Raw genomic sequence first — 12,207 nt, 5'->3', positions numbered from 1 at the left:
CCTGTAAAATTTATTCAAATGTTCATTCTCCTGAATTTCATTTTCACAAAAATTCAGACTGTCATTATATTTGAATTGATTTTTGTTTAACCTTGTTTGTTTGTACGTACAGTGACTGGTAGTCCAATTGACTTCTTTTCCAGTGAAAGAAAATATACTGCTGTTGATTGTTGATACTTGATATATATCTTTAGTAAGGAACTCTTAAACACTATACCGAATCCTCACCATTCCATACTCCGTATGGCTTCCTATTTGAGGAACTTGCATGTGTTCCTTTTTTCTATAAAGAATTACATTAAAAATTATCTATTTTCATCTGTTAGTTTCGGGTTAATTATGAGCTTCCAACTTAAAACTAATTGACAATTAGTGGAGTAGCCATAACTTTTTATATAGTAGTAGATTAATTCTTATATTTCCGATATGGGATGTTTCTCATCAATACCCTCCCTCACGTTCAGACATCTAGGTCTGAAGCGTGGATAATGTGGGAATAACATCCACAGAAGGTCCAACATCGGTATAGCAGTAGTAGTTGTAGTAAATTAGGTCAAAAGATTTTGTCGCTCTGATACCATGTCAGATTCGGGTTAATTATAGACTTCCAACTTAAAATCAATTAGCAATTAGTAGAGTGGTCATAACCCTTTATATATTAGTAGATTAATTCTTATATTTCCGATGTGGGATGTTTCTCGTCAATATCATCTAAATCGATACTCGACCTTTCTTTAACTAAAAAAATCGAGGGTTAAATCCATCAAAAATAACTAATACTATATATTTCTTCAAGTCAATAGGACATCTTAACTACTGATGCTTCCTTTTAATGAGCACAATTATATTTCAAGGAACAATCTACTCACATCGACTCGGCAAAAATAAAAACATGCTACAGCTCCTAAAAATGTTACATCCATAGTTTACAAAAAGGTTCGTATATTATAGAGTTGAAACGGCACACCGGATAACATTGATCATTTGGCCAATTAAGAGAATGAAGCTTCGCATGCAGTAATCAAAGTAACTTTTTTTTTTTTTTTTTTCTAAAACCTTTCCTTTTATTCATCTTTTCCTTCCCTTTTCAAAAGGGATACTGTTTCAGAATAAGCTGACAGGAAACTTAACAAACAGCATAAATTAAACACATGTGCAACAGAAACTTTTTAGATAATGGAAGATAGATAGCTAGCAGGTCACGATGGAAAGTTGTGGAACCACAGGTGAAGATATCTATCCACAGGTAATCAAAGTAACTTCAATTGATAAAATTCCTAATAGAGTTCAACTTTACATGAGAAATCGTAACGTTTAACTCAAAATTTTTTTTCGAATATTTTTTAATTCAATAGTTAAATGTAGTTCAACGTTAATAACATGAAAGGTTTGTTGTAACGCTCACTTAGGTCACATACGAAGAATACAAATACTTCTCAAAATATTCTATTGCATAGAATTAATTTAATTTTTGTAAAATATTTCTTTAGCTGGAAATTAGATAAAATATTTTTTTATTACAAGTTGATAAAGTAATGGTTAAGTGATGAGGTTCTATGTCTATGTGGCATGAGGTGTAAAATAGTACATAAACTTTTTTATATAAGGAAAATAATGCTTTCATGTGCAATATTCATCATTATTATTCTTTAATGACATCGTAGACAAGAAAACAGATAATTATATTTTTGACACATATACATATATATATAATATATATAATATATATTTAAAAAAATAATAATCGTAAAGCATTTGCTTCTACTATAAATAGCTCTCCTCTTGATCAAAGCTTTTCACTCACCAAAGCATCATATACACTTTTACTTCTCTTCTCATCCTCTTTGTTTTTTCTCTCTTTAGCTTTTGTCTTTTCGAAATGGCCAACGTTGAGGTATGATGATATTCAGTTATATTTTTTAATCAGTTTCTCATATATATGTCGATCCATGATTAGTAATATTATGTGGTGATATTAGATAGATTTGATCTACGATCTAGTTATGTACAAACGATCAGCTTAACTACACGTATTCATGTGTAATGTAATGTCTATCACCAGCAACAAAGATATGTTGCGGGCCAAATATGATGAACTACTCGCCGTCTAATCTAATAAAAACAGGGAGACAGTTTTTTTGGTTCACTAAGTGTGTGTTTGCTTACAGAATGAACAAGTGATTGCTCCAGCAGAAGAGAACGTTGAGTTGCCAACAAAGACGGTGGAGGAGCCAGAAGTGACGGAACAGCCGGAAGAAGTCGTCACCGCGACAGAAGAAGAATCTGAAGCACCGGTGGAAGAAACGAGCAAAGATGTGGTTGTGGAAGAGGCAGAGCAAAAAGAAGAAGAAGCAGAGAAAGAAACGGAAGAGCCAAAGGTAGAAGAGGAAGAAGAGAAGACAGAAACTCCGGTGGTTGTGGAGGAGCCAAAGGAAGAAGAGAAGGAGGAGGAGACTGAAACTCCAGCTGTTGTTGAGGAGGAGGAGGAGGAGGAGAAGAAGACTGAGGCAGAGGAAGTTGTGGCTGCTGAGGAAGTCGCCGCCGAGTAAAGAGCATGAAACTATATATGACCTTCTTTGGTCTCATTTCGTTGTCTTTTTAAATTATATTTTATCAAAATTTCATATGTATTTTCTGTATCGTTTGTTTGGGTTTATGATGATGTAATCAGATCTTTGGTTAATGATTGCTGGACATTTTTTATATGCTTGATCGAAGCTACAAAGAACCTGAAATTTTAAACCGGTTGCATTCATATAAGAAAAACGTTTGCATTTACATGAAAAAACCTATACTACTTAATTTCAGTTATACAAGCGGTCCATTGATACGATTGTTGAGTGCAAAACACCTGATTGTACTATCTTCGTTTAGAAATTTGGATCAGTATTGATACCAGCAACCTAATAGTCCTTCGAATTAGTCGGTAGAGGATGAGAGCTGGAAGTGATTATAATCATGATCGAAAGATAGATAAACCCCACAAGTTTCTTTCCGTTTTTCAAAATCAAAAGCAATAGAGAAATTATTGGGTTCATCCCTAAAATTAACCTTTAGGTTCACCCAACCAATAAAATTACGGTATTTCATATGCAGTATCTTTTAAAAAGAGAAATAAAATATTGTCAAGTTATATTATATTTTTAAACTAAAAAAAATATTAGTTGCAAACAAAAACACGTTAAAAATATATTTTTAATACCGTCAGCTAAACACTAAACCCTAAACCCTTTGGTAAACCCTAAACCCTTGGATAAACCCTAAAACCCTTGGTAAATCCAAAACACTTGGATAAATTATAAATCCTAGGTTTAGGATTTATCCAAAGGTTTAGGGTTTATCCAAGGGTTTAGGGTTTATCCAAGGGTTTAGGGTTTAGTATTTAGGGTTTAGGGTTTAGTATTTTGCTGACTGTGTTAAAAATATTTTTTTTTAAAAAATCCAAAGATTTAAGATTTATCCGAGGGTTTACGTGGATTTAGGGTTTATGATTTAGGGTTTAGGGTTTAGTGTTTTGCTGACGATATTTTAAATATAAATTTTTTTACGGGTATTATTATTATTTTTTTAAACATAATAAAACTTGACAATATTTTGTTTCTTTTTTTAAAAGATATTGAATATGAAATAAAGCAATCCTCTTGGTTGGGTGAACCCAAAAATTTCTCAAAGCAGTATACTTAAAAGTTAAAGTCGACAATACTAGAAAAGCAAATACAATCTTACAACCAAAAAAACATTCTCATAAAGAAAGAACGTTGTGGAAGCACCTTAGCCTAATGGTTAAGGTCTAAAGGATTCTACACCCAGGTCTGGGGTTCGATTCCCAGACTATGCAATTTATTGCAGATTTTCTCAAATCCAGGTTTCAAGTCCCGGAGAGAACGCAATGGTCAGGCGTGGATCTTCATAGGACGGCTCAGATGATGCAGTTAGGCATAGATCTTCATAAGACAAGTAGTATTGTCGGTTGTCGAATCGTCTATGTAATGTTCCTAATAATTGTAATTGTAATATCATAATAAATCAGAGTTGAAAAAAAAAAAGAACGTTATTTCCAACGTACACTAACTAACCAAATATTTGTATACATGCACCAACAACCATAGAGATATAGGGCATTTAGTCAAAAAGAAAAGATAGAGACCTAGGGCACTGATCAACAACTAATATTGATTAGTGTTAGTTGTCACGTGTGGCCCAGCCCATGTTTAGCTTAGCCCGTTTAATCTGGCCTGATTTTGATCTGATCCATTTTTGGTTTAACCTTAAAGTTTAAAGCTTAATCGCATTCATTAATTGAACATGCGTCACAATGACCCGCGATTGAGATATAAAATAGCGGTTTTTTGGGCTACGGGTGTGTGGAACATCACATTTGCGGACGGTTGCGGAAAGAAAATATTAAATATTTACTACATGAAATGAGTTATGTCAACAGAATATGTTTTCGTAGATAAAAACATAAAAACCACAGAGGGAAGAAAATAATATTGCTTAGGAGTAGTGGGCTTATTTTTAGGCCTAATTTAGTCAATTTGCAATGCCAGTAACAACATTGTTATTTGAGCCAAAAGCCCACGTTTCAACATTGTTTCTTCTTTTTTTTTTTTTTTTTTGACGAAAAACACTGTCATAGTTATATGTATATAAAAAACAAAAATTTGCGATATAATTGACTAAACGCCATTTACATCACATATTTATTAATGCTGAAAAAGTTTTACTGATTTTTTTTTGACAAATTAGTTAACCAAAAAATATTGTACGCGAATTTATGTTCTAGATGGTTAGACTATGTAAATAGTTATCTCATGAGTTGTAGGAAAAAATAAAGCTGCTAGGTCTAGGAATATAGAAAATTGTGTTATTGTTGGTTGTCGTTTGTAAACGTGATCATCTTCGTCTATAGTCTATAGATACCAAAAAAACCGATAGATACCAAAAAAACCCGTTGATTAGACTCCACCCATTCACAGGAGAACATCTACCTATCCACTTATGTAAATAAGTATATGTGTTATAAATCTATATTAATATAGTTCTTGTTCATTTAGTATCACATGAATTTCAACCCGGTCGACCTACTAATCCGACCAGTCTACTCTACAGTCATGAAATGGTTGCAAAAGTTAAACGAAATCTCACGGCCCGAGCCACTCTCTTCCATCTGTGGAAGCAGAGAAATAATGTGCTCCATAATAACATCCACATTTAAATGCATTGATAGGGTCATCCGCAATACAATTTACGCAAGGAAGGGAAGGGGAAATTTCAGGGACTTGATGTCCCGTTGGCTTGGCTGAGTAAAACTTCACCACTTATTCTTTGGAAAAATTATTACATCTCTGTTTGTTTGAAAATCATTTTTTTTTTGCCTGAGATGCAATCTTTATTAAGTATTTTTATTATGATATTATAATGTAAATAGATTGTTACACGTTTGTTAGAGTCGTTAAGCTTATTCTGCACATGTATATAAGGAAACCATAATGTACGGTTTACAATTAATCCAATATTCATTTCATCATTCTCTTGCTTCGTTCACTCTCTTTTGATAAACAGTTTCATATTTATGTAGTCTGTAAAATTGGTTTATATTGCTATATTATTTCCAAAATGTTCGATTCAGACTATTTCCATTAGACTTTTTCCACCTACATTTCGAAAAGATTTACTAAATGTTCCATATTGTTTGGACAAATGATCTTTGGACAATATATATAAATAGATAATCCTCAATTTTTGAATTAGTTTTTAGATGAGTTAGGCTCATCGCTAATAGTTTTACCTTGTAAATTAATTCTTAGCCTTTCACCTATCCCCTAGACTATATTTGCGAAGTGATTTGCCACATGTCCTCTCTATAATCGATTTCACAAAATAAATATGACATGGCTACTGAAATTGATGACATGGCTTCCGAAAAAATATGACATGGATAATTTCATTTAATATTGATTTATATTTTTGGCAAACTTATTAGAATATGGTAATAATTCATTTATTATATTTAATATTGATATTTCTTTTTGTTAATTTTTTAAATATGGTAATAGCTCATACATCATCTATAAAATAAATATATTCATATATCACATTTTAAATTTCGAAATATTATTATTTTGTATAATTATACAATTTGTATTACTAAAACTTTCAAAAATTTCTACAATTTTTTTTTAAAATATCTAATCGTAAGATCATTAGTTTCTTATATATCTACAAAATTTATAAATATTTTTCAGGCTAATTTTTTTGATAATTATACAATTTTATATCATTTTATTAGTTTTATACAAATTGAATTAATATATATTTGCCACATGTCCTCTCTATAATCGATTTCACAAAATAAATATGACATGGCTACTGAAATTGATGACACGGCTTCCGAAAAAATATGACATGGATAATTTCATTTAATATTGATTTATATTTTTGGCAAACTTATTAGAATATGGTAATAATTCATTTATTATATTTAATATTGATATTTCTTTTGTTAATTTTTTAAAATATGGTAATAGCTCATACATCATCTATAAAATAAATATATTCATATATCACATTTTAAATTTCGAAATATTATTATTTTGTATAATTATACAATTTGTATTACTAAAACTTTCAAAAATTTCTACAATTTTTTTTTAAAATATCTAATCGTAAGATCATTAATTTCTTATATATCTACAAAATTTATAAATAATTTTCAGGCTAATTTTTTTTGATAATTATACAATTTTATATCATTTTATTAGGTTTATACAAATTGAATTAATATATATCAAATTTATATTAAATATTAGTAAGAAAATAGTGAAATCTATAATATTTAATAAAAAAATTAAATATAAGTTAGATTTAAAAATTTCTTACTGCACATGGTGCAGGAAAACACCTAGTGATATTAACATGTTTAGCAAAAAGAAAGAGTGAATGTTATAGAAAAAAAAAAACCATGTTGCAATATTCACCAGTTATTATTTTTGGATTTTAGTCCATGATACTAACGTCCATGATTCGAAAGCGAAAGATGGAGATTGCTTACACTCTTTCTTAATTAATCGATACACCACTGTAATATCGAATGTTATGATTTAACTAACAAGAGTACGAATAAAACAAAGAGAGTTCACGGGCTCGCTATATGCACAGTGCATCCATCGAATTATAATTGCTCTTAAGGGACCATCCAACTCTACACTGACACGCTATGTACCGTGACAAAATCTATGGTGACACAAATTGTAACTTCTATCGTTTTAAATTATTTTTCTAATATTTTTAGTTACTTAATTAGTTTTTGGAGGGTTAAAAGTAACCGGGAGAATGATCGAACGTGGAAGCAATCTCTAGCCCTAGTATCTTCTGACCTCGAACTTGCATCGTATAAGTGTTTACCTACTTCACTATAAAACAATGAGATAGAATAAGAATAATATTTATCTGAAATAATATACAATAATTTTGTAGCCAGTCGTAAATATATACATATTGTAAATTTTCCCCTTCGAATGCATGTGTTTAAGACCATATATAAGTTGTTTGGAATCTTTCAACTTTATGGAATTTAGTGGTGACTGCTCTCCCGAAAAGACCAAACAAATAAAAAACATATCTTTGGTTCTCCACTTCGTTTCCTTCCTATTCCCATGTGACGACCAAAGGAGATCTTATAACTTACTCTTCATTATATCTTTCACTAGATTCTTCATTCACGGGAGTGATCGTATTTGTGTACTGTTCAGTCACTTAGATCTTATATTTGATCATCATATGCGCAGTCTTGAACTGAATATGTTCATAATTAAAGCCGTCTCTTTATAGCCTTGAAATATTGACACGATTAAACGCGATATATATACTCCTTGCCTTAGTTACATGTCAAATTGTTCACAGTTAGCTTTCATAGACAAAAAATCACTAATTCATAAAGTTTTTTCTTTTCTTTTTGGATTTGAGAAGTTATGAACTACAATTCATAATCTCTTTAAACCAGAGACAAAAGCCGGCTGCTAAATCTTCTCTCCAATTGACTTAAATTTAGTATCAGTACCCTTACTTCCTTAGGTTAAAAAGCTTTACAAAACAGCTCCGGGTCACTAATTAATAAAGAGTTCCCGTGGTTTATCGAATAAATCCCCAGAAGAGTTCTGATCTTTAGTCATACACACTACAGCATCAAAGTGCATTTGTTTTATACTGATGGCCCTGAAATTTTGAGGGTGTAGACGAGTCAAAAAAGTTTACAATTTTTTTTTTTTTTTACAAATTTGGAGGTTTATATCCATGTAATTTTTTTTCAAAATTTTCGGAGGCTTGAGACGAATGTTTCATCAGGCTTGGTTCATGGCCGGTCATGTATTGATGTAATGATGTTTTGTATGTATATAATATTTATTGGTGTATTTGATATCTATATAACAAAATGTATTTCATTTGTAAATACTGTATTGAATGCCTTTGCATGAAGACAATGATAATAAGGACGCAACATTTTATTAGCTAAAAAAAAACATTTTATTAACTAATTGAGATTTAAAAACTGGTCGAGACGTCAGGCCTGCCCGGCCACAGCTTGAGACAGAGTCTCTTCTAAGATATTTTCTTGTCCGCGTGCAAAATAAATGGCTTGATTTCCTATAAAACTTTCGAGTAAATTTGAAATTTTTGTAAGAAAATGTTAGTAAGATTAATATAAAATGTAAAAATAAAATATAGTTTTGGTACTGCAAAGTTGCGTATGATTAGATGCTCCAGAGTGACATAAAATTTTCCATTCATTGGCAGTATCCTTTATCATTGATGATGTAAAAATAAATATTGAAATCTTTTGTTTTTTTAGAGTTTTTTTTTGTAGTGATTGTTTTGTAACGAGAACATGTATATTTAGGTATCTTATTCTCCATTATGTAGCGTGATGGTTTCTTTTCTTTTGAAAGATACATGCACTAAGAAATAATTTGCCATGTTATCACCACACTAACTTAGAAATAAAAATGATAATATGACATAACAACAATGATAACATGGTTTAAAGATAGTATGAGTCTATAACATAAACATTTACATTTAGTGTTAATTTATATTTTGATAATTTTTTTAAATATGATAATAATTCACAGATCATCATTAATATAACAGTAAATAATTTAATAATATAGATATAAAAATAATAGTTTTAAATTCTTGAAATATTATTTAATTATATTTTATAATTTTATAAATAAATAAAAATAGTCAATATTTTATGCAGTTTTCTTAAATGTTAATTTTCTAGTTATAATACCATTAGTTTCTTTTTAATATAATTTAACCAAAACAAAAAAAAATCTTTTGCCAAGATTATAATTATAAATATATACATGTATATGATTAAATATATATATTTCAGTAAAAATATTTATTTATCTTAATTTTGATATATAATTAATTAAAATTTAACATTAAATTGTAAGAAAATAATAAAATCTAAAAATTAACAAATTTTTATTTTAAATATAATTTGAATTAAATGCTTTTTATTTATGTCGTAGTACATGATGCAACAAAACATCTAATAAATTATACTTGATTAAATCTGTATTAAGGATTTGACATGACATATCCGGCAACTGACTATTTCTATTTTATTTCGGTGAATCTAACAATATGTGCATACGTGTATTATAATTGTGTATATATATATATATTAAGATTTTCTTATATCAAATCAGTTTTTTCATGATTTACCATCATATAAGTAGTAACCCATACTTTGTTAGCATTATAATGCTTTGGAAACAGCTTTCTGTGTTTCAAAAAAAAAAAACAGCTTTCTATTTTATATCCTATGGGTATGTAAAACTTTATGCTATAGAATTATGCTTAAATTTCCGTAAATTTCAGAAATTAAATCTATCATGACTACGTTTTCTTGTATTAAATACAACTGGCTAAAAATATCTCGTATTACATTGATTTTTTTTTTTATACATTACATCGATTTACATTGTATTACATTGATTTATTTCTATTAGTTCAATACATCATTATTAGTTCAATACATCGTATTACATTGATTTATTTCTAATCACTGGAATATAAAATACAATGGTAAAGTATATATAAATCATTAAAATGTCATCTAGGTTTGAGACTTCTCTTAAAAGTAAAAATTATTTTACAAAATGAATTGAACTAATAATGATGATGTTGTTGTTTACAAAATTTTGCTTTCCTATCGTATGGTTTTCCCTTTTCTAGGACACGATTGAAAACAACAAACAATTTCGAGAGGATCAATTTCTAGAAGACGAACCAAATTAATATTTTTGTTGTACTTGCTTACTGAAGTGAATGCATAACTTAAATATAAATCCTTTATTAATTCATAAATCACAATACAACCAAAGCAACAATAATAGCCCCGATATAAGAGTATTAATGGGAAACAATGAAACGGTACATTTCAAGAATCTTTACGGATCACCCAGAGAGAAACATAAATTGAGCCAATGAACTCCATAACAGGTAAGACTAGAATAAGAACACACAAAGATAAAGGCACACAATATTAAAAGTATATAGATTCACCTCGTCTTTTCAAAACAAGAAGATAAATATATATATAAGTGTGTTTAAATTATATATGATATAGTTGCTTAGCACTGGAAGCCAGGAGGAACTTGTTTGCTGCAAACATTGAGGAGAAGACTGAGAGAGATCGGAAGGTTCAAGTTGATTCCAAGAACGTTAGCCTTAAGAGCGGTACAGAGACAAACGGCTGCTTCAACATCAGCGAGTCCTTGAATGAGGGTACAGCATGGTTCGACCGGTGGCTTGCCAAGGGTCAAGTCGAGGAGGCCGTTGAGCACATTGGCGCAGACACCAAGCTTGAGGGTATCTTTAGGGCACTTTCCCATGCCAGAGCTAGGGCTTGGGGTTGGTTTAGGAGTTGGCTTTGGCTTGGGAGAGGGGCAACCTCCTCCGCAAGGAGTGCAGCTACCGCATGCAGAGATTGTTGTGAAGAAGATGAGATTGAGAGCCAAGAAAAGGGTTATGGAGCTTGAAGCCATTTTTTTTAGAAGACACTGTTCACTAGCTATGTTGTGGGTGAATGGAGTGTGGAGAAAACGAAAGGGATTGAGGTAGCTTTTATACTGGTTTCAAGGATAGCCCAAGACGTCCATATGATACGGGATGTGAAATCTTTTGAATGATTGATTATATTTATCAAATATCGTTAAGGGAGATTAAAATTATAAATTATTTTGTTTTCTTTGAGTCTTCAATCAGAACAGCTGTATGCATTTGTACTTTTGCAACAAGTTAATTTGTTAGAATTTCATCTAGTTTTAATTTAATTCTTTGTAAATTCTCTTTGTAATCAGAAAGTATAGTTAAAGGACATTTTCCTAATTAACACAACCCAAGATTTGTTTTTTTTTTCATTATTAGTAATGTACATGATATAGTGATGTTATGGTATGATAGTGGAGAGAAGAGCTACGTGAAATATCAAGACGGTTCAATTCCTTTCCTGTTGTGATTTCTATGGATTTACCATTATATTTTTTTAGTGTAATTAGCATTATACTTTTGTTGTAAGGTTAACGTCGCTACACAATATTGCCTGTGTCTTTTTGAAACTCAGGCCTATAGTATGATGTAATTTATAGACAGAAAGGTAGATAATAGTATGCAGGAAAATGTAAACATAATTCTGTAATATGGTAAAACATGTATGATTTTATGAGAAAATTTGAAGTATTAAAAATAGTTGTTCATCGTACCCAACAATCTAATCTATTAAAAAGTACAAAAATAAAATATACTTTAGTTTTTCAACTTATTTACAATGGTATGCCACTAAAATTATTAATTAACCTATTTTTTAGCATTTTTTGTTTTTTCTCTTTAATTAATGCATTTTCAAAATTAAAGTCTAATAAAAAATCATGGCAACAATAATTAATAAACCTCTCTTTTAATATCTTTGTCTTTTCCTATTTAATAGGTGTATTTGAAAATAATTAATTCCATTTATACATTTCATAATTAAATACATACATTATACGGTAATTATTTTACTAATTCTATATATACATAATAATTTATTCCATATTAACTAACCTACCTTATAAGATTTTTTTATTAATCATCTACCTAGCTTTAAATATTTAATGAATAATATTGTTTTAAAAGCTATATAATTATATT

General features: G+C 29.9%; 2 protein-coding genes across 2 annotated transcripts; one reads left to right on the top strand and one right to left on the bottom strand.

Annotated features, from left to right (window-relative positions):
• Nucleotides 1-1,742: 1,742 nt before the first annotated feature.
• LOC108835435 (uncharacterized) lies at nt 1,743-2,703 on the top strand. The gene is made up of 2 exons (XM_018608716.2): nt 1,743-1,894; nt 2,169-2,703. Exons 1-2 carry the CDS (start codon nt 1,880-1,882, stop codon nt 2,547-2,549), a joined length of 396 nt encoding a protein of 131 aa, XP_018464218.1. The 5' UTR covers nt 1,743-1,879; the 3' UTR covers nt 2,550-2,703.
• Nucleotides 2,704-10,349: 7,646 nt separating this feature from the next.
• LOC108814742 (14 kDa proline-rich protein DC2.15) lies at nt 10,350-11,134 on the bottom strand. Its single transcript, XM_018587721.2, has one exon. The coding sequence runs from the start codon at nt 11,061-11,063 to the stop codon at nt 10,650-10,652; it is 414 nt and encodes a 137-aa protein (XP_018443223.1). The 5' UTR covers nt 11,064-11,134; the 3' UTR covers nt 10,350-10,649.
• Nucleotides 11,135-12,207: the final 1,073 nt, after the last annotated feature.

Source organism: Raphanus sativus, chromosome 1 (genome assembly GCF_000801105.2).
Source record: "Raphanus sativus cultivar WK10039 chromosome 1, ASM80110v3, whole genome shotgun sequence".
In the NCBI taxonomy this organism is placed as follows: domain Eukaryota; kingdom Viridiplantae; phylum Streptophyta; class Magnoliopsida; order Brassicales; family Brassicaceae; genus Raphanus; species Raphanus sativus.
The sequence above is the reverse complement of the archived record's forward strand: the minus strand, read 5'-3'. Positions and strand labels throughout refer to the sequence as shown.